The 25,535-nt window shown below is 40.4% G+C and overlaps 1 protein-coding gene across 2 annotated transcripts in view; it reads left to right on the top strand.

Moving 5' to 3' along the window:
- The first annotated feature begins 7,262 nt into the window (after positions 1 to 7,262).
- The window catches only part of Pdk1 (pyruvate dehydrogenase kinase 1), a 31,367-nt gene continuing 13,094 nt past the window's right edge, over positions 7,263 to 25,535 (top strand). For both annotated transcript variants that reach the window (XM_048345238.1, XM_048345239.1), the window contains exons 1-8: positions 7,263 to 7,573; positions 8,713 to 8,854; positions 12,472 to 12,543; positions 13,884 to 14,068; positions 15,179 to 15,268; positions 16,713 to 16,790; positions 18,272 to 18,348; positions 20,645 to 20,743. In XM_048345238.1, the coding sequence (XP_048201195.1) occupies positions 7,372 to 7,573; positions 8,713 to 8,854; positions 12,472 to 12,543; positions 13,884 to 14,068; positions 15,179 to 15,268; positions 16,713 to 16,790; positions 18,272 to 18,348; positions 20,645 to 20,743 (945 nt within the window). In that variant the 5' untranslated portion in view covers positions 7,263 to 7,371. The remainder of the gene's footprint in view (positions 7,574 to 8,712; positions 8,855 to 12,471; positions 12,544 to 13,883; positions 14,069 to 15,178; positions 15,269 to 16,712; positions 16,791 to 18,271; positions 18,349 to 20,644; positions 20,744 to 25,535) is intronic.

Below are 25,535 nucleotides of genomic sequence, written 5' to 3'. Positions count from 1 at the left end.
TAGACAAGTTAGCTCACTTGGGCATGAATAGATTTTCTATCCAAGATGTATTTTCTGTCTGACATGACATGAGTAACAGTTTTTTCTCCTTCCTTTCTTAATATTTGTATTGTTTTGATCTTCTTTGGTGTTTGAAAACAAGCCAATATTACCACCAAAACCAAACCAAATAAAACAACAACAACAATGGTTGTTGCACAGTGGCTTTTTCTTTTTCTTTCTTTGTTTTTTCTTTTTTTTTTTTTTTTTGTTGCCCCTGCTCATATATCCAGGGCCACCCTGTGACAGAGTCTTAAAAGAAAAGTTGCAAATATGGACACTTCATTATTATCACCAAGAACCCACAGTGGATTATTGTGATGGTTTATGTTAGAGCATCCTGGCTGAGAATCTTCTAGAATATAAGGAGATCATAGGTGGAGGATATTTTCAGTTGTCCAGATTGGAGAAGGAGGAGTCTAACCAAAACATCCACATGACATAAAGACAGTATAGGACAACTGTGTAGGAGGACAGGTTGGGATTTGGAGATGAGTTTTAAAGGAAGAGTGAATGCTGGGTGCTGAAAAGTGCGTTCTCGGGACCGAGAAGACAAATTGTGGGGAAATTGTTTAGTTGGCATGAGGAGTCTAAAGTGAACAAAAGATGATTCCTCAAGACCAAAGGATAGGGGCTGACTACTTAGGTTGAGAAAAAAGGCAAGTTGAACATGGTGAAGACAAACAATGATTTTCCTAGTGGCTATTGCATTTAGCATCTATTCAAACCCATAGGCTTTGATTATGGCCAGGAATAAGTGAGTTCTTTACTCTTCTTAATATTCAATGTATGTATGTGAAAATAGAACTAGGAAAATTCATTGGATGGGTTTAGAGAGATGGGGGAATGATGAAAGGGATGACAAGATGCAGTGGGGTTGGAGGTGTGGCTCAGGTGGTAGAGTGACAGTGAGCAAAAGCATCAGATACTGAGTTTTGACTTGGGTCTGAGGTGAGTGGGGCATAGGATTGGGAGGGGAAGTGTAATATAAAGACATGATGAATTGAAACTCCTTTATACAACTTCTAAAAGGTGTTAAAATTAAGCATACAAACAGGAGTTGCCAGTCTAGGAATGTGTCCCATCCAGCTGTTTAGATACATGAGTGCCAAGGCCAACTCAGCCCTGGTGTTCATAAAGGGGAACCCGGCACTGGTGTCACACCCCTGTAATCCTTGCTGCTCAAAAAGCTGAGACCTGAAGGTCACAGTTTGAAGCCAACCTTCACTGAGACTCCAATTAATCACCAGAAAACTGGAAATGGTGCTGCAGCTCAAAGTGGTAGAGCACTAGCCATGAGCAAAAAGAGCAAAGGGACAGCGCCCAGGCCCTGAGTTTAAGGCCCCAGAACCAATTTTAAAAAAAACAAACTCATGGCCAAGTCATCTAAAGATACATAAACTAATAAACACAAACCAGAGTGCCCCATGGGCAAAAGTAACCAGGTAAGGGGAATGCTTATGCTAGAGAGTCAAGAGTAATTTTTGTAGCAGCAAAGCTTAAATGCCTCAGTCTGCCTGGGTCTATCTCAGTCAGGCTGCCTGTGTCAGTGCATGGACAGACCCACTATAGGAGAGGTTGTTGTAAGGTTAATGTCAGTCATGAGAAGTCACATGTTGAGAGGCCAAATTGAGTGTCTTATCAGAAAGCCAGCATCTACAGGTGGACTCTTCTCACAAAGACCTACATAGTCCCACACAACCTGCACCAAGCTTCTCAAGACAAAATCAACATGTTTGAGTGGTGATGAAACACCATGATAAAGGGATACATTTGCATCCTCTCTGGGGCTAAACAACATGATTCATTTGCATATCCTCTAAAAGAGTGCTCTCCTTGCCCTACCCACCGAGTTAAAGGATGGCTTGTCCCACTTCTAGGCCTTTGAAGCTGGGTGGAAAGCCTCCACCACCCCGCTAGACATCAGGATGTCTGTGAGAACAAGGTAGCACCATCTAGACCTGGTCTCCCTACTTCAAGGTCAGACTTTTTTTTTTTTTTTTTTTACTATTCATCCTTCTAGAACATCTGTGAAAAAAAAAAAAAAGTCAAACTATTGGGTCAGAATGTGCTGCTTTTATCTCAGCCTTGTAGGCAAGTCTTCAATTCACAAATAACTAGTAGAAAGATACAGTGAATGTGCTCCTGGGGGTTTGTCATTGTGAGATACTTGTGGTTTTCAATCATTTTCTACTGGAAGTAAAAATATCTAGGTGTGTTGAATTAGACTGAGTGCACATACAAATAAAATTGTGTGTGTGTGTGTGTGTATACATGTTTGCCCTGGGCTTGAACACAGGCTTGGTACTGCCTCTTAGCTTGTTTCAGAGTGGAGCCACCCAATTCACAAATTGCAGTCTGCTTAAATAAAGTCTTTAAAATTGTAATGTGCTGATATTTTTGCCAATTCCAGTTTTTCCAAGTGCAGAATGCTCTCTGTCCATACTTATAAATATTCAGGGCTGTACTACATAACCTTCCCCTTCCTCCCCTCCCCCACCTCACACACCAAACCCACCCCTTCAAACTCCTGTGGAATTGTCTCCACTGGTTCTGGTACTTTTTTTTTTTTTTTTTTTTTTTTGCTAGTTCTGGGGCTTGAACTCAGGGCCTAGGCACTGTTCCTGTGCTGCTTTTGCTCAAGGCTAGCACTCTACAGCTTAAGCCACAGCTCCACTTCTGGCCTTTTCTGTTTATGTGGTAATGAGGAATCCAACCCAGGGCTTCCTGCATGCTAGGCAAGCACTCTACCGCTAAACCACATTCCCATCCCTTCCAATACTCTTGAAAAATTCATTCTCCTTTTCTCTCCCCCCCCCCCCCCAGTTTACCCAAAGATACAAAAGATCTGGTCACACTGTTGTTCATTGTTGTTGTAACCTATTAAATGTCTGTGTTAGGAGCACTTGCACAGTGAACCACCCTTAGCAGTCTTCCCCCTTCTTCCCCTTTTCCTTTCCTTAACAAAGTGAATCCCTCTCCAGGCTTCCAGCAATTTGTGAGCCTTCCCAGGGGATCTCAGCTGTAGCAGGCAGAGCTGAGCGGGTTGCAAACATAAAGCTGTTTCCTCTAAAAACAAATCTTGCTGAATAGATGCCCTCCCTCCCCTGTCTGTGCATAAGTAATAACTTGAACTGATGGCACTTCTTCAAGAAGGCAAATATATGCAGGGCAAAATTGTGCTTCAGTGGAACACCAGACTTTGTTTAAAGTAGAACTTCCTTCTCAGGGTATTTGTCATTGAACTATTTCACAACTCTGTAAATTGCAACTGATAAGGCACATAAATCTGTCAAGTAGAGGGGACTGTGCTCCTGGGGTCCCCAGTAAAAAGCTAGATTTGCAATCTTTGCAAATCCCCATCTGTATTCCTGTTGTTTGACTTTTCCACTGAACGTGTCACACCATTATTTTTCCGATTCCCTCATTTAATTGGTATGTTACATTTAAAAAAATCTGATGAGGGCTGGGGATATAGCCTAGTGGCAAGAGTGCCTGCCTCGGATACACGAGGCCCTAGGTTCGATTCCCCAGCACCACATATACAGAAAACGGCCAGAAGCGGCACTGTGGCTCAAGTGGCAGAGTGCTAGCCTTGAGCGGGAAGAAGCCAGGGACAGTGCTCAGGCCCTGAGTCCAAGGCCCAGGACTGGCCAAAACAAAAAACAAACAAACAAAAAAATCTGATGAGTTCATTTTATACTTGCATAAGTCTTGATTTTCCTTTTTTTTTTTTTTTGTCTAGTATCTGGAACTGAAGGTTGAGGCAGGAAATGATAACACACTCAAAAGGGTGTTTAATGGCTCTTTTTAGGGATTCAGGCTGAGTTAAATAGCCAGAGATAATGAAGAATCCTGTTAAGCAACACAGGGTGTCTCTAGGTTCTTTGGGCTTGTGGAGGGAGCTGTAGCCACACTTAGAGGAACACAGACTCTGCCCTGCAGAAAGGGATTAGAGAAGAAATGACTGTCTCCTCTGTTTTTGGTCTCCGAACCCTATGAAGCCAAAGGGAAATGAAGACAGTCTAGCTTGTTTCCCATCATTTTCCCCACCCTTTTCAGCCAATATAGAGTATAGGAACTTAGGATCTGGCCCAAATATGTTATATAGGAAACACTTATGGAGGCTGAAAGTGTGGTTATATATTGTATATAAACAAATATAAATCTTCTTTGCTAGAAACAGAAGCCACAGTTTGAGAGGTTGAATTGGGAGTCTTTATTAGAAAGTCAGTGTCTGCAAGTGGGCTCTTGTCACAAAAAACTGCCACCTTGCAGAGCCTGCACCAAGCTTCCAAAGACAAAAGCCACAAGCTTGAGTGGTGACAAAGCCCCAGCACAAACAAAGGCACTGGGAGCAGGGCTATCCTCTCTGGGTCTAAACAACAGGATTCATTTGCATAAATAGAGCCCTCCTAGCCCTACCAACTGAGCTAGGCACCTGCAATTCAAAGGATGGTCTGTCTTGCCTCTAGGCCTTTGAAGCTGAGTGGAAAGCCCCCACCATCCAACTAGGTACCAGGATGTTTGTGAGAACAAGGTGGCATCATCTAGATCTGGTCTCCCTACTTCATAAATAAATAAAGCAAGTTCTTTAGTAAAGTCTTGTAAGATATCCTCCACTCTGGATCTTAAGCCTTTGCCAAAGAAGAAAAAAGTAATGAAAAAGAAAAGGAAGAGTTGACATCCATTTATATGTGACCTTATGGAGGCTTGGGGATTTAGCTCAGCGGAAGAGCGCCTATGGCAAGAGCAAGGCCCCGAGTTCCGTCCTCAGCTCTGGAAAAAAAAAACAAAATACTATAAAAGACCAAAAAAAAAAAAAAAAGGTAATGTGACCTTATTGCCTATTCTTTGTATATCACATTCTGTGTATATCAAACAAGTTAATTTTCAGTTGGATGTTTTAGATAGCATCAGAGATGCAAATAGGCGCTGGGGGCTGAATACTCTTCCTGATAAAGTAAGGCCGGAGTCCAGAAGGAGGGCAGAAGATAACTTGAGAGGCTGAAGTAAAATAACTAGCATGGTTGAGAGCTGTTTTAAGAAAGTCTAAGGAGCAGGGGAGGCCTCAGAGGCTCATGCCTGTAATCCTAGCAACTCAGGAGACTGAGATAGTAGGATCAAGGTTCTAAGCTGGCCCAGGCAACAAAGTCTCTAAGACCAAGCACCAAAACCGCTAGAAATGGAGTTGTGGTTCAAGTGATAGAATGTTAGTCTTAGGTGAAAAGCTCAGGGAGAGTGCTCTGGCCCTCAGTTCAAGCTCCAGAACTGTCACACATACACAAAAAGTCTAATACTAAACTTTGTTTTCCTCCAAACTTTGATAAAGTCTGTTTCAAGAACAGTACAGATACACATATAAGTGGTTCTTATAAAATCTTAATAAGATAATCAAGAAGAGTAATAAAGATTTTCTTAGAAAGATTGTTGGTGTTTAGTAAGTCCTGGATTGGTCCTATACTGACAGTCTATTGTTTCACTATTTATGTCACCCAAGGACACAGATATTATGCCTCTTTTTTTAGGTAAGCAGCTGGAGGCTCAGAGAAGTTAAGACACAGAAGGACACATAGCCAGCAGATTGCAGAACCAGGATTCAAAACCCAGGCTCTTTTCATAAACCTCCCTACATCATCTTTGCCAAGCTGGGGTCCAGGCTATTGACTGTAGGTCATTGACAAGAGCTGGGTCCTCCTCTAAGGCTGCCCATCTCGTGGGGAATTTTTGCCCATACACATTGAGTTTTGTCATGTCCAGTCAGATCTGCCTCCATCCAGGGTTTCTACCTTCAAGCCTTCTATCTACTGTCTGGGCAAACAACCTCATTCTTCTTTCATAGAGGGACTCTCTAATATTTGAAGATATGGAAAGGAAAGGAAGGGCCTGGTTTAAAAAAAAAAATAACAAGGCCACAAGACTTCTGTCTTGGGTGTCAAAATGCCAGCCAGGAAAACATACAGGTGAGTAGCTGACTGCCCCTGCCAACATGGGTGTTGAGACACTTTCCTAAGAAAAACAGGACTCTGTTTTACAGACCTGAGAGGCTAAGTTTTACAAGGTTGCCCTTTCTTGTGTGCTGTTTTGCAGACAGTTAAATTTTATATGCTTTTTGTACAAAAACAGAACTCTCAAAGAATAATAGCCAGTTAAAATTCATTGCTAGGTGAAGCGATCTGACCTCTAATTCACCCTAGTTACAGAAAAACTGGTCAATCCATTAATGCCATAAAAAAAAAAATCCACATCCCCCACGCAAAATATAAACCCCTAGACTCTGAGCCTGCTTTGGCTTGAGTTTCCCTCTTGCCTTTCCTGTGTCAGAGCTTTATTCTATACTCTTAATAAACTTAATTTGTTTGCTACTATGTCATTAATATTCTGGACATGAAGTTGGGAACCCAGAACTACTTACTGTTTCAGTCCTGCAGGAAATTAATAAATAAATAAATTTAAAAAGGAAAACAAAACCCAGTAGAAGTATCAAAGCCAAAAATGAGACACAGGTCATGTATTTGTGGCTCTGGCCTGTAATCGTAGATCCTCTGGGGGCTGAGATCTGAGGATTGCGGTTCAAAGCCAACCCAAGCAGGAAATTCCACGAGACCCTTATCTGCAATTAACCACTCAGTAACCGGAAGTGAAGCTATGGCTCCAAGTGGTAGAGTGCTAGCCTTCAGCAAAAGAGTCCAGGAACAGCACCCAGGCCTTGAGTTCAAGCCCCATGGCCGACCAAAAAAAAGATAGCTATTTCTCTAGCGTGTGTGTGTGTGTGTGTGTGTGTGTGTGTGTGTGTGTGTACGGATTTTGAACTCAGGATCTTGCACTCTCAGCTTTCTTGCTCATGGCTGGCCACACCTCCAGCCCGGCATTTTGCTGGTTAATTGAAGATGGAGTTTGGGGACTTCCAACTGCGCTCCTCCAGGGCTTAGCCCCCTGAATAGCTAGGACAGATAACAGGCGGCCAGTCGCTGGGAAAGTGACTTTTACTAGTAACTGGTGTCTTTGCAGCTCTCCGGGTTGCATTCGCCATAAGTGGCAGGAGAAGGGGCGAACCACAGCGCGGGCCAGACAGGACGACTTAGGAAAGGAGACCCGGGAGAAGGTGGCTAGGCACAGCCCCGACAGCACCAAGCCCCGCGTCGCCCCCGCCTCCACCTGCGGAGGTCCCGCCCATACGGGGGAGTGGCCTTGCCCGGGGCGGAGCTCCGGCGGGGGCGGGCTCCACGGCGGTGACAGCCGCGACCCGCCACGTCCCGCACGTAGCTCCTGGACGCGGCGGGGAGCGGGGGGCTGGTGTCGGGGGCACGGGCTCCTCGGGCGGCGCTCGGCATGAAGCTGGCGCGGCTGCTGCTCGGAGCCTCTTCGGGGGGCCCCGGTTTAGGGTGGCGCCCCGCGGGCCCCAGCGTCAGCCGCGGCCTGACCTCGGATTCCAGCTCTGGGCCGGCGTCGGAACGCGGCGTTCCGGGCCAAGTAGACTTCTACGCGCGCTTCTCGCCGTCGCCGCTCTCCATGAAGCAGTTCCTGGACTTCGGTGAGTGCGGCCCGGGCCTCCGCCCTTTGTGCACGCCCCGCCGGGGAGCAGCCACCGCGCCCGTCCCTCGCGGGGCTCAGGGCACCGGCCCTTCCCACCGCCTCCTTCCTGTGCAATGGCGCTTCCTTCCTCCCCGAAGGTCCCGACGCCTGCGGGCCGGGTAAACAACTGGGGGCGGTGGGGTGCCTGGCGCTGCGGCCAGGAGTCGGAGAGCGGCCGCCTCTTCGCGCCCGCGCGGCAGGTGCGCCCGCGGGGCCAGGCCCGTTGCCCCTCCCGGTGTTGCCCCTCCAGGTGTCTAGTTCGAATCTGCCCGGTGATGATCCGTGCAGTCACACGTTGACTGCCTACAAGTGGGGTGATGTTAGGGAAACAAGTTCTAACTGGCCCGGTATTTTCCTCGGAATGTTTTCTTTAACCCGTAGCTCCCAGGTTTTCCACCTACGAGCGCGTTCCTTTTGCATATGCAGCGAAGAAGTCGTGTACAAGTGTAAAGTGCACGGGCAGAAGGGGTTGTCCAGTGTGCGGCTTTTCACCCCGCTGTTCCCTGGAGGGTGTGTGACAGATTGCAGAAGGGAGACATTTGACTTTAATTTCTCATCCGGGAAAAATGAAGAAAGGGGCAAACAGAATGTACACTTTACAGCCCTCAAGTTTAAGTAGAATTTTAGTTTGCTTTGGTGAGTGCTATCAGGTGAACACCATCCTTAGCTTGAAAGATAACCCGTAGTCTCTTTATCTTAAAACTGGTTTACAGTGGTAAGGTTTCCTCCCCCCCCCTCTTTTTTTTTTTTTTTTTCTCAAAGCCCTCAGGTATTGTTTGTACTTTCAAGTGACTAGAGTGTGGTGAAGGATGAATTTTACCTGGTTCAGAAGATGTTTTTCTCTAATACTGTAATTCCTGTTGCTGACTGTAAGTTTTGCTACTGTTGACTGCTAAAGCAGCAAGATTGGAATTAGTGTAGAATGCAGTGCTGAGATAGTAGGACTTTTTAGTATAACCTTTAAGAGAACCTGGTCATTATGATGGTTCTACTCCTCTGGCCTGCCAGGTGGCTGACTCTCTCTGGGTTTTCACCCTGTTTTCTGGCTTCTGATCTCTTATGGACACTTACTGCTTTTCCCATTGTGTTCGGTTTCAGGATCCGTAAATGCATGTGAAAAGACCTCATTTATGTTTCTGCGGCAGGAGTTGCCTGTTAGATTGGCAAATATAATGAAAGAAATAAGTCTTCTTCCAGATAACCTTCTCAGAACCCCATCCGTTCAATTGGTACAAAGCTGGTAAGATTCCATCTTGTGTTGTCAGTTTCAGTGGATTTATGGGCTTTTTAAAGATCTAAGGCAATTTTTTTTTTTTTTTACTATTTAGTGGAGTCTTAAGTAGTATCAGTAGTCCTCTTCCGCCTTATGTGTGTGTGTTATGAATGTATGCATGTGTATTTAGGCTTACTTTCCTTTTTTGTTCTTTTTTTATAATTTAAGATTTATGTTACTAAATCTGCAAAAATGTTACATAGAAATAGCTATCTCTCTCTCTCTCTTTTTTTTTTTTTGGTCAATCATGGGACTTGAACTCAGGGCCTGGACACTGTCCCTGAACTTTTCTGCTCAAGGCTAGCACTCTATCACTTTGAGCCACAGCTTCACTTCCAGCTTTCTGGTGGTTAATTGGAGATAAGAATTTCATCTACGTTCTTGCTCCTGCAGGCTTCAAACCACCATCCTCAGATCTTAGCCTCCTGAGTAGCTAGGAATACTGGCATGAGCCACTAGCACCAGGCAAGCTACCATTTGTTGATGGTCAAATATTTATGTACATTTCTTTTAATTCCTTAAGTAATCCTCTGGGACTGCAGCTCAGACTCATGAGTCACTATATAATGTGTCTGTACATCATCAGAATGATGAATGTCAGAGATTTTTTTTTTTTTTTTTTTGGCCAGTCCTGGGCCTTGGACTCAGGGCCTGAGCACTGTCCCTGGCTTCTTCCCGCTCAAGGCTAGCACTCTGCCACTTGAGCCACAGCGCCGCTTCTGGCCGTTTTCTGTATATGTGGTGCTGGGGAATCGAACCTAGGGCCTCTTGTATCCGAGGCAGGCACTCTTGCCACTAGGCTATATCCCCAGCCCAGAGATTTTTTTTTAACAAAGTGAATTAATTTCATTGTATGTCTTATTATAAATTACAAAAAGTGGGCTGGGAATGTGGCCTAGTGGTAGAGTGCTTTCCTAGCATGCATAAAGCCCTGGGTTTAATTCCTCAGTACGCCATAAACAGAAAAAGGCTGGAAGTGGTGCTGTGGCTCAAGTGGTAGAGTGTTGTTCTTGAGCAAAAGAAGCTCAGGGACAGTGAGTGTCCAGGCCTTGAGTTCAAGCCCCAGGACTGGCAAAAAAAAATTACAAAAAGTTAAAACTTTTTTTCTTCTAGGTTGTTTATTTTGTGTGCTGGTCCTGGGGCTTGAACTCAGGGCCTGGATGCTGTCCAAGAGCCTTTGTCCTCAAGGCTCTAGCGCTCTTGCACTTGAGCTACAGCTCTACTCTGGCTTTTTTTTTTTCTTCTTTATTGTCAAAGTGAAGTACAGAGGGGTTCCAGTTTCATATGTAAGGCAAGTACATTTCTTATCCAACTTGTTACCTCCTCCCTCATTTTTTTCCCCATCTCCTCCCTCCCCAGTTCCCTCCCCACCCCCAGTTGTATGGTTGGTTTTCTAAGTATCATGTAATCTGTGGGATATACTCTAGCTTTTTAGTGGCTAGAGAGGCGACTTTCAGGGACTTTTCCTGCTTGAGTTGACTTCAAACTGCAATTCTCAGATCTTAGCCCCCTAGGATTATAGAGGTGAGCCACTGACACCTGCCTTAGTCTTCTGATTTTTTTTTAAATTTATTGACTACATGGATTAATGAGTTCAGTGTGATATTTTAATATGTGCACGCCCCAGTTTAAAACAGAAGTTTCTGAGTATTGGTGGCTCATGCTATTTAGGAGGCTGAGTCTGAGGATCATGGTTTGAAGCCAGCCCAGGCAGGAAAGTCTGTGAGACTCTTATCTCCAATTAACCACCAGAAAACCATAATTGGAGCTGTGGCTCAAAGTGGTAAAGTGCTAGCCTTAAGCATAAAGGCTCAGAGACAGTGCCCAGGCCCTGAGTTCAAGCCCCATGAATGACAAAACAAAAAAACAACAACCCAAAACTGAAGTTTTTGAAAGCTTGTTGTTCCTCCAAAAAATTGATAGTGAACATTTTATGTGTTTATTACTATGTGACACCTAGCTGTAGCCTTTCTTAATGTTATTAATCTTTAAAGTGTTATTCCCTTTTTTTTTTCCTCTTGGTGCTGGGGTTTTAACTCAGGACTTCACACTAGGCTATAGCTCTCATCACTTGAGCCACATTTTCAACCTTTTTTGCTTTAGTTATTTTTTAGGTTGGTACTGAGATTTTTGTCCTACTGGTCTGTACCTCAGTCTTTCTATTTTACCTTCCTGTGTAGCTGGAATGACAGGTATACTATCATGTCCAACTTTTACACTGAGATGAGTTCTTGCTAACTTTTTGTTCTGGCTGGCCTTGAACCATGCTCTTCCTGATCCTGCCTAAGTACCTGGGATTACAAATGTGAACCACCTTGTCTGGCTAAAAGTTTTATTCCTTTAAGCGCTATCTATACATCTACCTATCTATGTTGTAATTGGCCGGAGTGGAATATATTTGGCAAGCACTCTTACCATCAGGCCACATTCCCAGCCCGGAAATAGCCTTTCTGAGGAAGCTTTTTTCCTGTTCGTTCTTTTTGTTTTGCCAGTCCTGGGCCTTGAACTCAGGGCCTGAGCACTGTCCTTGGCTTCTTTTTGTTCAAGGCTAGCACTCTGCCACTTGAGCCACAGCGCCACTTCTGGCTGTTTTCTGTTGTATATGTGGTGCTGAGGAATCGAACCCAGGGCTTCATGTATACGAGACCAGCACTCTTGCCACTAGGCCATATTCCCAGCCCTCCCGTTTCTTAAAATTCTTCATTAAAAATTGCATAATCCTGTTTTTTGAAATCTGTTCTTGTTCAACATGGGACAGGTATCTCATGAATAATTAGTTTTCTTTTTCTGGCCAATATAAAGAAAGTTAAGGTATAAACAAAACAGCATCTATCAGAATCACTTGACTACAGAAGAAAAAGTCTTGTTGAAGTCTGTTATTTGTCAGGAACAGCTTCCCAAATATACATACATATTCATAGAATTTAAAGACACTTTCATTGCTCCTGGGTAAAGTTCTTAAACCAATCAGGACTTAAAACTGGTGAAAAGGGTAATTGAATGTCCTGTGTGGTAATTTTAGCCCTGGCCCTTGTAGTGTTTGCCTTTGCCCTTGCCTGCATGACCTTGAGAAAATAAATTGCTTTTTTTTTTCTTTTTGGTCATTTCTAAATACTTTGTTGCCTTAAATTTTAAGATAAACCAGGAGCCTATATTTTTATGACTTTCATGTTTTATTCAGTTTTGTTTTTAAACAAGCATATAGCATTATGTAGGTTTCCAAGAAATATTTGTTAATTGGACCCGAACAGCCAAGTTTCAGGGCTAGAAGCATGGTTCAAGTAGTAGAGCTCTGCCAAGCAATTTAGCTGAACAAATATGAGCCCTAAGTTCAAACCCAATTACTACTACTACTACTACTATAATAAAATAAAGGTTTTTGCTTGCCTGCTTGGCACTCTACCACTTGAACCATATTGCATTACTCAAATATGAATGTGTATAAAAATCCTACTTCAGTCATAATTTATAACAATATTGTACTTTTAAAATTATAGAATATTTAAAATAGGTTTTGAGATAACTTTCACAGTATTTAATTTTTGGAATGTGGAAGAGCAAACCGCTATTGATTTGCATTTTAGGTACATCCAGAGTCTTCAGGAACTTCTTGATTTTAAGGACAAAAGTGCTGAAAATGCTAAAACTATTTATGAGTAAGTACCCTAGTTGAACCTTATTCTAAACACAGTTTTTATATCTTCAAACATCATATGAAAATTAATCTGTTATGCTTAAATGTGCTATTTTTGGGGAAATTGAATAACTTTTAGATTCCTACTACTTTTGGAACATCTGGTAGTTAAAGCAGCCCGTATAAACAAGGCAGATGCTTCATATTCCTCGTTACATATGAAAAGCCAAAGCTCAAGTGTGATGATCAATGGAAATAAAGGTGTACAGTTTGGACTGTTGAGAGAATAGATACCTTCCCTTAGCTCCCTCTGAGTCTTGTGTTAATGCTCCCTAAATAAGCTGCTTTTTTCTATTAACTAAAAGTTGAAGCTGGGTATGGTGGCTCGTGCCTTTAATCCTAGCTACTTAGGAGGCTGAGATCTGAAGATGACAGTTTGAAGCCAGCCCAGGCAGGAAAATCTGTGAGACTCTCATCACCAATTAACTGCCAAAAAAGCTAGAAGTGGAGCTGTGGCTTAAGTGGTAGAGTGCTAGTCTTGATCACAAAAGCTCAAGGACAGTACTCAGGTCCCAAGTTCAAGCCAGCATGTACATATACACATGGAAAGTTGCAAGTCTGTATTTTCACTGTAAAACTCCCAATTTTGAAAGATTGGTAACTAGTTACAATTCTTTTGTTATACTGGATGACAACAACAAAACAAAACACCTTGCCTATGGATCTCTATGACCTGTGATTTATAAAATAATGTTAAGTAATACGACCAATTTCATAATCAACATGCCAGAATTGATAAACCCTCATAGTCACCTCCATTACCTGATGGTGGGAAACATCTGGCCCACAGGTGTACACGGTCTCATCATTGGATATACGGACACAGAATGCTTCTTGTTGGCTAACCACTTAAGTCTTCTCATATTGATAATTTTGTGGCCCATAACGATCTTACAAATATCCAAATGGCCCATTGCATTTTGATCGTTACAGAGTATGCTTTCTCTGCTTGCTCTTACTCAGAATCTCTGGAATTCTAACTTCAATAATGAGTTGTCAGATGACTCTAGTTGATAAAGGATAAGGAAAACTCTTAACCCATTTACAGTTGTGTTATGTGGCAATCTTACTCTAAGAAGTCAAGAATTAAACCGTGATAGTCTTATTCTGGAGGGCCTTAATCTTTGATAGATCTGGTATATTTTATTATCCAAAATATATTTCAGTTTAGGAAAATGCACATTGATGTTTCGCTTACTGAGCTAACTGTTTTCTAGTCTACCATTGTTAATTAAGTTTATATTTTGGAATTAAACCCATTTGTCACAATATTTGGCTGTCTTGACAGACAGGTTTGTTTAGCTTTACAGATACTGTGATCCGGATCAGAAACCGACACAATGATGTCATTCCCACAATGGCACAGGGTGTGACAGAATACAAGGAAAGCTTTGGAGTGGATCCTGTTACCAGCCAGAACGTTCAATACTTTTTGGATCGATTCTATATGAGTCGCATTTCAATTAGAATGTTGCTTAATCAACACTGTAAGTGTCCCAAAGCCAAGAGAAGCATTTAGAAATGTCTGTTAGTATTTTAAATTTATTCAAACATTTATACCAAATGTCTGTTGGTATATTCTAAATTTACTTAAACTTCCTTTAAAGAGAACACTGTTTTTTTTATTCAGAAAAGTGTAAGTAGACTTCCATACAAAGCAGATTAATTTTTTAATGGTAAACTGAATTAATTTATTAGAAAAAAATAATTTAAAAAACTTTCATTTTTAATTTGGGTAAATAGCTTCAATTGGGATACACATAATCATATATAATCTTAAAGACAAAATTACTTGGTAATTTCTGGTGAAATTAACATGTTATTAGCACAGTTTTGTGCAAAAGGTCTTTCACTGTGACATTTCCATACTTGCATATAGTATATCTTACCCTCTCCATCACATTCCTTATCTCCCTTCTCCCTTAAAATAAATTCAACAGGTATTGTCCTATTTTCTATGTGCTTATTTTGACTATTTATATCCACTTTGCTTTACTGTCTCCATTGGCTCTCCTTACTTGCTCTGGTACTAGCCCCACCATCAAAGCCTGTTTTTACTTCCTGCCATTTTTGGTATATTGTACAACATTTTTTGTTTTGTTTTGTTTTGTTTTGATGGTCCTTGAGCTTGAACTCAGGGTCTGGGCACTGCCCCTGCGCTTCTTTTGCTCAAAGCTAGCTCCCTACCACTTGAACCACAGCGCCACTTCGGGCTTTTTCTGAGTAGTTTGTTGGAGATGAGGAGTCTTATGGACTTTCTTGCCCAGGCTTGCTTTGAACCGTGATCCTCAGATCTCAGCCTCCTGAGTAGCTAGGATTGCAGATGTGAGCCACTGGCACCCCGCTCCACAAAAGGGTTTTACTATGACATTTTACACCTGCATGTATTATATTTTAATCAGATTAACCCCCCTATATCGCTCTCTTTTTCCTCACCCTCCCTTCCCTCTTATTGTTTGCCAGCTTTCAGTGAGTCTCCTATTCCATCTTTATATGATACATTTTTATATTATTTGCCCTCTATCTTTATTGAATATGAATACTGCATTTAAGGACATTCAGTAGATTTGCTTACTTTTTATTTGTATTTCTAATAGCTTTATTGTTTGGTGGAAAAGGAAGTCCTTCTCATAGAAAACATATTGGAAGCATAAATCCAAACTGCAATGTGATTGAAGTTATTAAAGGTATTCTTTAATTTCTAAAAGGATGCAGAAATCCAAATGTTGACTTGTTTTTGCTATTAAAACATCTGTTTGTGTCATTAGATAAAATGTTAGGAGCAAGTATGTGTCGTTAAATTCCTTATAACATTAGTTATTCATTATTTGTAAGATGAATGTTGATAGACTTCTTTGCAAAGTTTAGTGGTACAATCTAGTGTATCTGTTTCCCAATCTAGTGTATTAATTTCCCAAAATTTAAGTCCCTAGTATCCTCTTTCTAAGTCCTTACATCAGAAACAATTTATAAGTTTGTTTTATATCTTTTCACACTTCTTTTTCTATTTATACCCCATATGCCCACCCACAGACAAAATAATTGGTTTTACGTTTTTGGTTGTTTTTAGAAAGTGGAATGTTAACAGATATTTTGCTAAGACAATGCATAGGGATGTACTCCAAGTTTCTTAGTAGCTATGTAAGATGTTATCAGTATGTGTTAATCTGCCCTCCTGTTGAGATACATTTGGGCTATTTTTATTTTTTTCCCATAGCCAGCAATACTACAGTGAATGTCTTTATATATATTGATTTTTTTTTCCTGGTCTGGAGTTTGAACTCAGGGTTTAAACATTGAAGATTGTTTGCTATGCTTGTTTATGGTGTTCTGATATCTGATCCATATTTGCAGCCTGACTTTTTGCTGATTATTTTTTGGAGATGGAGTCTTGAGGGCTTTTCTGTCCAGGCTAGCTTTAAACCATAGTCCTTTAAGATCTCAGACTCCCGAATAGCTAGGATTAGAGATGTGAGCTACCCGTACTCATACTGGTTTTTTTTCTTTTCTTTTTTTTTTAGTATTTTATCAGGAAATATTTCTAGAATTGAAAACATTTATAAACATTTAAAATGGGTTACTTCCAAAAAAAAGCAAAATAGATTAACAGTACATATTCTGTATACCTTCTCCAGTTGTTTTGATTAATATATTATAAATATTTTCTTTCTTTTTCTTTTTTCTTTTTCTTTAGCTTCTTTTATGGTATATTTTTCTGTGCAGATGTTATTAATTTTTGTAATTTTTCCTTTGTAGCTGTTAGGCTTTGTTGTATGAAAGACCTTTACCACCCTAAGATTGTAAAAGTATATGTTTTTTTTTTTTTGCCAGTTCTGGGGCTTGGACTCAGGGCCTGAGCACTGTCCCTGGCTTCTTTTTACTCAAGGATAGCACTCTGCCACTTGAGCCACAGCACCACTTTTGGCCGTTTTCTGTATATGGTGCTGGGGAATTGAACCCAGGGCTTCATGTATATGAGGCAAGCACTCTTGTCACTAGGCCATATCCCCAGCCCAAAAGTATATGTTTTCCTGTAATGAATTTTATTTTCATTTGTCAATACTGTTGCTCTCTTACTGCATGAACCAAGTAAATTTATTTAATGCTTTTTTGTTTTGTTTTGAATACTAGATGGCTATGAAAATGCTAGGCGTCTTTGTGATTTATATTATATTAACTCTCCTGAACTAGAACTTGAAGAACTAAATGGTAAGCCTGCTTTGTGTTGTCCTTTCCTCAGTGATTAGTGTTATCTTTACCTGACAAGAAATCATAGAGAACTAAATTTGTTTCGCTAGAGAAAGACTTTTTCCTCAACTCTTCACGGTTACAAAGGCTGAAGAGCAATCATATAGAATACATATATGTACACACAAACCCATATACATATATGTATGTATAGTTAGATTTCTTATGAAAAGCATTTTAACTTTTTCTGCTCCATTTTTCCTTATGTAATTGATAGTTTTGATTCTTTGCTTATTTTTAATTTTCTTGATAGTCATAGAAAAATGGTGCCAAGAAAATTACATTTGACTTTTGTATACACTTTAGTAACACAAGGATTATCCTTTTTTTCTTCTTCTTAACTCGTAAACCATTTTTATTATTGAAGAAGTCAGATGGCTAGGTGTGTAAGAGAGTTAAAAAATGAGCTCATCTACTTGAATCTGTTTCTTTCTGGTGGTCTTTCCTTTACCCTGACTAGTGCCTTTTGGACAAAAAGGGTTTAGTTCTCTTGGAAGGAGATTGATGAGGCTCAATGTTTTCCTGGCGGTATGTTAGTTTGACGGAGGAGGAAAGCATTTCCTAGATTCAGATGATAATTTAAGAAGGTAGTGGGAAGAATCAAATTAAATAGGTTTTTCTTAAGCCATATTCTTATCCTCAGAGTAGGAGAGTAGTGGAGGAACTTACCAGTTGAAAATAGAATTTCCTTGTGGTTTTCTAAAGCTATATTGATCCTTGATTCACAATGGTACCATTTAGTAAATAATCACAATGTACACATGACAGCTGAGGAGCCTGAACTGCTATAGGCAATGTTCAGATGTCCCATTCTTGTTCCCAAGGGCTAGTTTACTTAGAGGAGAGTCTGATTATTGGTTGAATTAGAGTTGATTTATTGGTTCAATTATTCTAAAGTATGATGAATTATTCCTTTGCTGTACTAGAGGTCTGTTTTACACACACATAGCCTCCCTCCTCCATTTGCCTCTTCCCTGGGCTTCTGTTAAATGTTTGAATGTAGAATTTGTGCTTCTTGACAAATTGATGCTAGCTTACCATATTTTTGTACATTGAAATGTCTGAAATAAGGTAGACACCTAGGTGACACATTCAGAAAACTAGAAAATAGCTTTTTTTTTTTAAACCTCTCTTTGGAAAGTATAATTTCTACATAAAGATTGAGTGTCCTTTCAAAGACTTGCCATGAAAAAGAAGTCAGGGAGGATGGTTTAACTTGCTAGACTGGATTGTAAGGGATGGCTACAGGGCCTTTGTCATTGTCAGCTGTAAATGTTAATGAGGGTGGGGTTTAAGCACAAATATTGCAAAGAAATGGTGTGACACATTAATACTGTCCTCCATAATTAACATTTTCTTTTCACCACTACACAATTTTTTTTCTTAAAAATGCTGTAAGCACATCTCTCTGTACTTTCATATTTTTCTCTTCTGCTCTGTAGCAAAATCACCAGGACAGCCAATACAAGTGGTTTATGTACCATCCCACCTCTATCACATGGTGTTTGAACTTTTCAAGGTTTGTAAAATGGTATTACATAACCTCTATCGAGCCCTTGCCTCAGGATAGGAATCTACTCCGTGAGTCAAATATTCCTTTGGGTTCTCCTGCTTCCTTAAAATATGCCATTTCATGTCATTCTCACATAACACTACTAGAGATAGGCCTTTTGTTAACATGACAGGCACCTCCATATAGTAGTATAGTCCAGATTTAGGAGTCAGAAAGGCCTGAGAATTACTCCACTTATCGCATGACTTGTCCAGTAGGTCACTTAAGCCGTCTGAGCCTCAGTTTACTCTTCTGTGAAACAGGCATGATTCTATCTAGGATTATGAAGATCAGGATTACCATACTAAGTGACCAGTATAGTAGCGGCATATTATAGGTGCTTGATGAAGTTACACTCATATTTTCATAAACTAAAAATGTTTAGAAGAGTGATTTTTTTTCCTACCACTGGGCCCCAGTAATAAGCATACCTTGTTTTTTCCTCCCTGAGAAAGTAATTTATATTAGGCACGGTGGTGCATGCCTATAATCCTAGCTGATGGGGAGGCAGAGGCAGGAGAATCTGGAGTTTGAGACTAGCTCAGGCACAATTGGCAAGACCCTAATTATTGTAGAAATGAAGCATTAAAAAAATGAAAGACTACAGTATGGCGAGTGTGGCAGAGACCTTTCCTACCAAACTTAAGGTCCTGAGTTCAATCCTCTATACTGCCACGTACACACACAAAAAAAATCAAGACAAGTTATTTATATTATTATGTTATTATATTGGCTCTTTACAACAAAATTTGACAACTATGTCTGGCACCAGTGACTCACAACTATAATCCTATTTGCTTAAGAGGCTGAGATCTGAGGATCGAGGTTTGAAGCCAGCCTGGGCAGGAAAGTCAGTGAAACTCTTACCTTCAGTTAATCACAGAAAAAGCTAGAAGTGGATCTGTGGCTCAAGTGGTAGAGCACTAGCCTTGAGCAAAAAAAAGAAGCTCAGGGGCTACTACCCAAGTCCTGAGTTTAAGTCCTGGGGCCAGTACACACAAAATTTTTTTTTTGAAAACTAAATAAAATTATGCTGGTAATGTTGAGAGGACCTTTTGCTCCTCAGTGAAACTTGCTGGTTGTCAAGGCGGTGGGTGATGAGTGGCACCTATCTTTGTGGCTGAGCAGGACTGTCCTAAATCAGACACTTGTAGTCTTTCAAATAACTGGTGGCTTTCTGTCTGATGATACAAAAGAAAAGTGTGATAAAACACAGAAAACTGTCTCAGAAAGCAAGAGTTCAACAACGCTCTATGCTAAAACAATAAGAATGTATCTAATATCTTACACAAATTTCAGTGGTAGAATAAATAGCACTAGGCACTTAAAATGTTAAAGCTATTTTTCCCTTGAAATTTCTGTCCCACAATGACTTGTGCACAATGATGCATAATAGAATCCTGTATTCTGTAACATTTTACAAAAGTCAGTACCAGTGGCTTTCGTCTAGAATCTAATATTAAACTGCCTTTGATAGAGTAGATGCAGTCTCTTCTGGGATATTTGCTCTTGTTTCCGAATTCAGCCCAGATGTTTGCATGTTTTACTTATATTTAGTTTTAAGCAGGTTCTATTCCAGTGCTATGTGCCAGGTTGATAGTATTTAATGTTTATGATATGTTGAAATGGATCAAAAAGTTTTACAATGTAAATATTCTTAGTTTTAAATCAGTAGTAAGAGAAACAGTCATTTTAAGACCATTACTACTATATGAAAATTTTAATTTCCTCTTAAAGAAAGTGTGTTGTTAGATCTCTGCAGGAGATGCAGGCATGAGGCCCAATCTGAAAAGTAACTAGTGCAGCAAAGGGATGAGGACATGATTCATGTGGTGGAACACTTGTCTACTAGCACAAGTCTGAATTCAAGTCCCAGTACCACCAGAAAAAGAACAAAAGAAAGATAGAGGGAAAGGATGGAATTTGGACAACTGGTTCTTAAAAGATACATTATGTCCATTATCTAATAAAATTATAAAAATGGGCAGAATTTCCTGCTCTAATGTAAATTAGTTAAAAGTGTTTAAAAGACTAGTTTTGGAAAATAAGTGAATCTTGGTTGGAGTCTTTAAATCAAAATATCCCGCAAGTCCTTTAAAATTAACTTTTTAGTAAAGCAACTATGACTATAAAATTATTGTTCTTTTGCATACTATTATTGGGATTATTTTTTAAGTTTATATAGTACATATGTTTTTGAAAATTATGATTAGCATTTTTTCTTCCAAATTTCTATTTTTAATGTAACCCTAATATATTTCAGAATGCAATGAGAGCAACTATGGAACACCATGCTGACAAAGGTGTTTATCCTCCTATTCAAGTTCATGTCACACTGGGTAATGAGGATTTGACTGTGAAGGTGAGGTTTTTTTTTTCCTTTTTCTAAATTAATGGATAAGCATGCAAAAATAACCATACACATACTTTCTGGAAGATGTAATTTATTCCTAGGGGAAAGAAATCTAGTCTACAGGTAATAATTACATTGCTTTATTCATCTGGCAGATTATAGAATCATCTAGAGTCTGTGTCTATTCTGGTTCCTAATCCAGGTGATTAAACTGAAGTAAATCTGAAGACAGACAATTTAGCCATTATCATGTATATCTACTTTTATAAACCTAAAATAAACTTAAATTTTGGCATAAAAATAAGCCTGAAATTTGGGTATTTGCATTGTAATAGAGTAAGTACATTAATTTTTCATTTTTGAAAATTCTTTTTAGGAGAGAAAAACTGGGAGGGAGAGAGGGGACGGAGTTTTTTTGTCCAAAAAGAAATGTATTCTTTACCTGACTTATATAATGTAACCCTTCTGTACATTACCTTTATAAACAATTAAAAGATTACAAATACTTTTCAAAGCCAGGTACTGGTGGCTTATGCCTGTAATCCTAGCTACTCAGGAGGCTGAGATCTGAGGACAGTACTTCAAAGCTGTTACTCCCAAAGGAAGCTTCAGTACTTCCATTCTCCATTTCCATCTTTTGCCAGTCCTTGACCAGCGCTAATCTGTTTTCTCTCTATGGATAGCCCTCTTTCTAGACATTTCATAGAAATGTAGTATATGGTCCTTTGGGTTTCTGGGCTTGAACTCAGGGCCTACATACTGTCCCTGCATCTTTGTGCTCAAGGCTAGACTCTACTACTTGAGCCACAGCACCACTTCTGGCTTTTTCTGAGTAGTGTGTTGGAGATAAGAGTTTCATGGACTTTCCTGCACAGACTGGCTTCAAACCATGATCCTTAGATCTCAGCCTCCTGAATAACAAAGATTACAAGTGTGAGCCACCAGCACCAGGCAGTATATGGTCTTTTGTGACTGGTTTCTTTCACAAACTATAGCCTTACAGCACAGATCAGTAGTGCATTCCTTTGAATAGTATTCCATTAGATGGGTATCACATTTTCATTATCAGTTGGCAGATATTTGCTTTGTTACCATTTATCTGAGTCATGAACAGTCATGAGTAAGTTTTGGTGTAAACATATGTTTCGGTCTTCTTAGATATTTATCTAGGAGGTACTATGTGAGTTGAGTCATAGGTAAGTCTATGCTTTTTTTGAGGAACTTCCAACTTGTTTTTCAAAGTGACTGTGACCCTTTACATTCCCATCAGCAGTATGTCACAGTTCCAGTTATTCCCACATCCTTATCAGCATTTTTTACTCTCTGTCTTTGATTAAATCCATTTTTGAAGGTGATGACTTACCGTGATTTTTATTGGCATTCCTCTTGACTGATGATATTGAACAGCTCTTCCATTGCTGATTGGCCATTTGTATGTCTTTCAGGATCTATCAAATAAGCTCCTATGCACAGTTGTGTGGGCTGTTTTGTCTTTCTTTTGGTGAAGTGTATGGATTTTCTCCAAGGCATGTTATGTATGTTGTAGATACTAGTCTAATAAAATCTGATTTGTAAATACGTTCTTCCATTTGGTTGGGTTATTTTGATTTTCTTGGCAGTGTCCTCTGAAGCACAAGTTTTAAATTTTGAAAAATTCTAGTTATTCTGTTTTTATTACTCAGGCTCTCAGTCTCACAGTTACGAAACCATTGTGTACTTGAAAGTCTCAAAGATTTGTTCTTGTTTCCTTCTAAGAGGTTCATTGTTTTAGCTTTTAAACTGCACAGAGCTATGGCTTAAATAGTAGAGTGCTAGCCTTGAGCTGGTTTTAGCTTTTATGTTTAGGTCTTTGATCTATGCTATATTGATTTTTTTCTTCTTAAGACTATCACTCTTGCGCCACTGCTCCACTGGCTTTTTGGTGTTAGTTGAAGATTAGAGTCTCATGGACTTTACTATTCAGGCTTGCTTTGACGCTGGATCCTTAAATATCAGCCTCTTGAATAGCTTAGCTTTCAAGTGTGAGCCACTAGCACATGGCTTAGGGTGATTTTTGCATGTGGTTTAAAGTGGGGGCTCCTTCTGAGTAACTAGTTGTCCTGGACCAGTTTTTAAAATCATTAAATAGTTGTACAAAGGAGTTCCAGTTCAACGAAGCATTTTATGAATACAATGAATCTTGATCAATGTTACTCTTTCATCATTCTCCCATATGCCTCCCAACCCCACCCCTGCCCTCAATTTTCTCTTTCTTTCCTTCCTTTTTCTTTCTTTCATTCTCTTTCTTTTCTCTTTTTCTCTCTCCTCCTTCTCTCCCTTCTTCCCCCCTCTCCCTTTCCTTTCCTTTCCTTTCTTTCTTTTTGTACCAGTCCTGGGACTTCAACTCAGGGCCTAAGCACTATCCTTGAGGTTTTGGGGGTTTTTTTCCTCTCAAGGCCAATGTTCTACCTCTTGGGCCACAACTCTACTTCCAGAATTTTGGTGGTTAATTTGGAGATAAGAGTATCATATTTTCCTGCCTGGGCTAGCTTTGAATCATGATCCTCAGATTTCAGTCTCCTGAGTAGCTAAGATTACAGGTGTGAACCACTGACACGTATAATTTTGTGTATAATTTTGCATTTATTTTTCTTATGTATTATTGATGTTATTTGAAATGGAATTGTTCTCTTGGTTAAACTTTTTGATTTTTCATTGCTAGAAATACAATTGATTTTTTTGTACTACATCTTCTACCACTGAACTCCACTCCAAACTGTCTATACTGGTCTTGTATCAGTATAGGTTTGCCGAACTTATTTATTTTTACTTTTATTTTTTTGCCAGTCCCGGGCTTTGGACTCAGGGCCTGAGCACTGTCCCTGGCTTCTTTTTGTTCAAGGCTAGCACTCTGCCACTTGAGCCACAGCACCACTTCTGGCCGTTTTCTATATATTTGGTGCTGGGGAATCAAACCCAGGGCTTCATGTATGCGAGGCAAGCACTCTTTGCCACTAGGCCATATTCCCAGCCCTGAACTTATTTTTAACATTAATAATTTTTTGAGAATTACTTAGGATTTTTCATATGCTATCTGCAAATACAGATTGTTGCATACCGGATACCCAGGTGGGCCTCGAACCCACAAAAATAGTCCCCCGCACTCAGTCAATTGGACTAGGAGTCTGTTTAGCTGTGCACAGCTTCTGTTTGCCACCACTGGGATGGTGACAAAAAGCTCTGGGGCCAAATAGGGCTGGAATTTTTTTTTATTCAAATTTTTATTATCAAACTGATGTACAGAGAGGTTACAATTTCATACGTTAGGCATTGGATACATTTCTTGTACTCTTTGTTACCTTGTCCCTCATACCCCCCTCCCTCCCCCCAGGGCTGGGATTTTAAGGGCAAGTATCTCATGTACCACTTGCTGGTGGTCATGGTGTAAGAGTCACATTTACCACACTCAAGAGGTCTGGCAAGTTAGGCCAAGCAAGCAAGCAAGCAGATATACAGAAGCAGAATTGCTGTTAGTGATTACAATTCCTGTAAACTCTGTAAACAAAGCAATCAAAGCAATACAATTCTTGGTTCTGGGTGACTGGTTTTAATTAGCCTTAAATTTTTCTTTTCCTAGAACTTCCCCTAAACTGAGTGGTCTTCCTCATTCCTTTCTTTTGACAAAGTATAGCAGCTTTGGGCTCCTGTTATTTGGCTTAGGTTTGCCCTTCCCTAGGCCCACTACCTTGTCTAAGCCTGCTGTTCCTAGGGACTCAAAAAGGGGGTTCCCCTACACCTTTCACTTGGTTTCCACACAGATTTTACTTAGTCCCTTTCAATCTGATATTCTTTGCTTGCCTAGTTGATGTGTCTAGTCTTCTAGTACAAGGTTAAATAGAAGTCTCAGCTCAGAAAGCTTAGTGGTCATCTAGTGATGGAGCTAAGATTTCCTTAAATGCCTGGAACCATTAAGTCTTGTAGTGTTTGCCAAGGGACTCTGTAGGCAAGAAAATTCCTTAATTTCTCAGACTGGCATTTGGGAATTCTGCCTTCATATTTAGATCCAGCTTTTACACAGCCTCTAGGTTTGTTAGGATTGAAAACTCAGGACCTTCTCAGGTTTTTCTTGAGCTTTAGCTTAGCTTAGAACATGAGTATGGCCTTCTAGATTCCCAGGATTTCACTGGGCTTTTCAAATTCCCTGTGGCCATCTCAGTACCTGTTTTTTTTCTCTGTTTAGCTCTTTGGTTATCTTTAACATTTGCTCTAGCATGTGCCCTGCCTCTGGCAGTTCTTACATTCCTCCATGACCTCTAATTGTTTTTGACGTGTATTTCCAGGAATAGGGTGTGGGTTGTTAGACTTTTGTACAGCTTTCCTGGTGGCTACCAGTTGCTGGCTTCACCGAGAAGGCATGTTATTGATGTTGGCTGCGGGGGAAAGTGGGGAGGGAGGGCAAGGAGGCTGATGGATGGGATGGAAGAAGTCAACTGCCTCAAAGCTCTTCTTCTTTTTTTTTTTTTTTTTTGTCATTCCTGGGGCTTGAACTTGGGGCCTGGCCACTGTCCCTAGGCTTCTTTTGCTCAAGGCTAGCTAGCACTCTACCACTTGAGCCACAGTGTTACTTCTGGCTTTTTCTGTCTATGTGTTACTGAGGAATTGAACCCAGGGCTTCATACATGCTAGGCAAGCACTCTACCACATTGCTAGCCCAAGCTCCCTGTTCTTTATACAGATTCAGCAAGCCTCTGGTTAATATCCGTGATTCTGACCATTTTTGCCTTTTTTAGTGTCTTATTAGAGAAGAAACATCTGGAGATCC

Source organism: Perognathus longimembris, chromosome 4 (genome assembly GCF_023159225.1).
Source record: "Perognathus longimembris pacificus isolate PPM17 chromosome 4, ASM2315922v1, whole genome shotgun sequence".
NCBI classification, from domain to species: Eukaryota; Metazoa; Chordata; class Mammalia; order Rodentia; family Heteromyidae; genus Perognathus; species Perognathus longimembris.
This window is presented reverse-complemented; position numbering and strand designations above follow the sequence as displayed.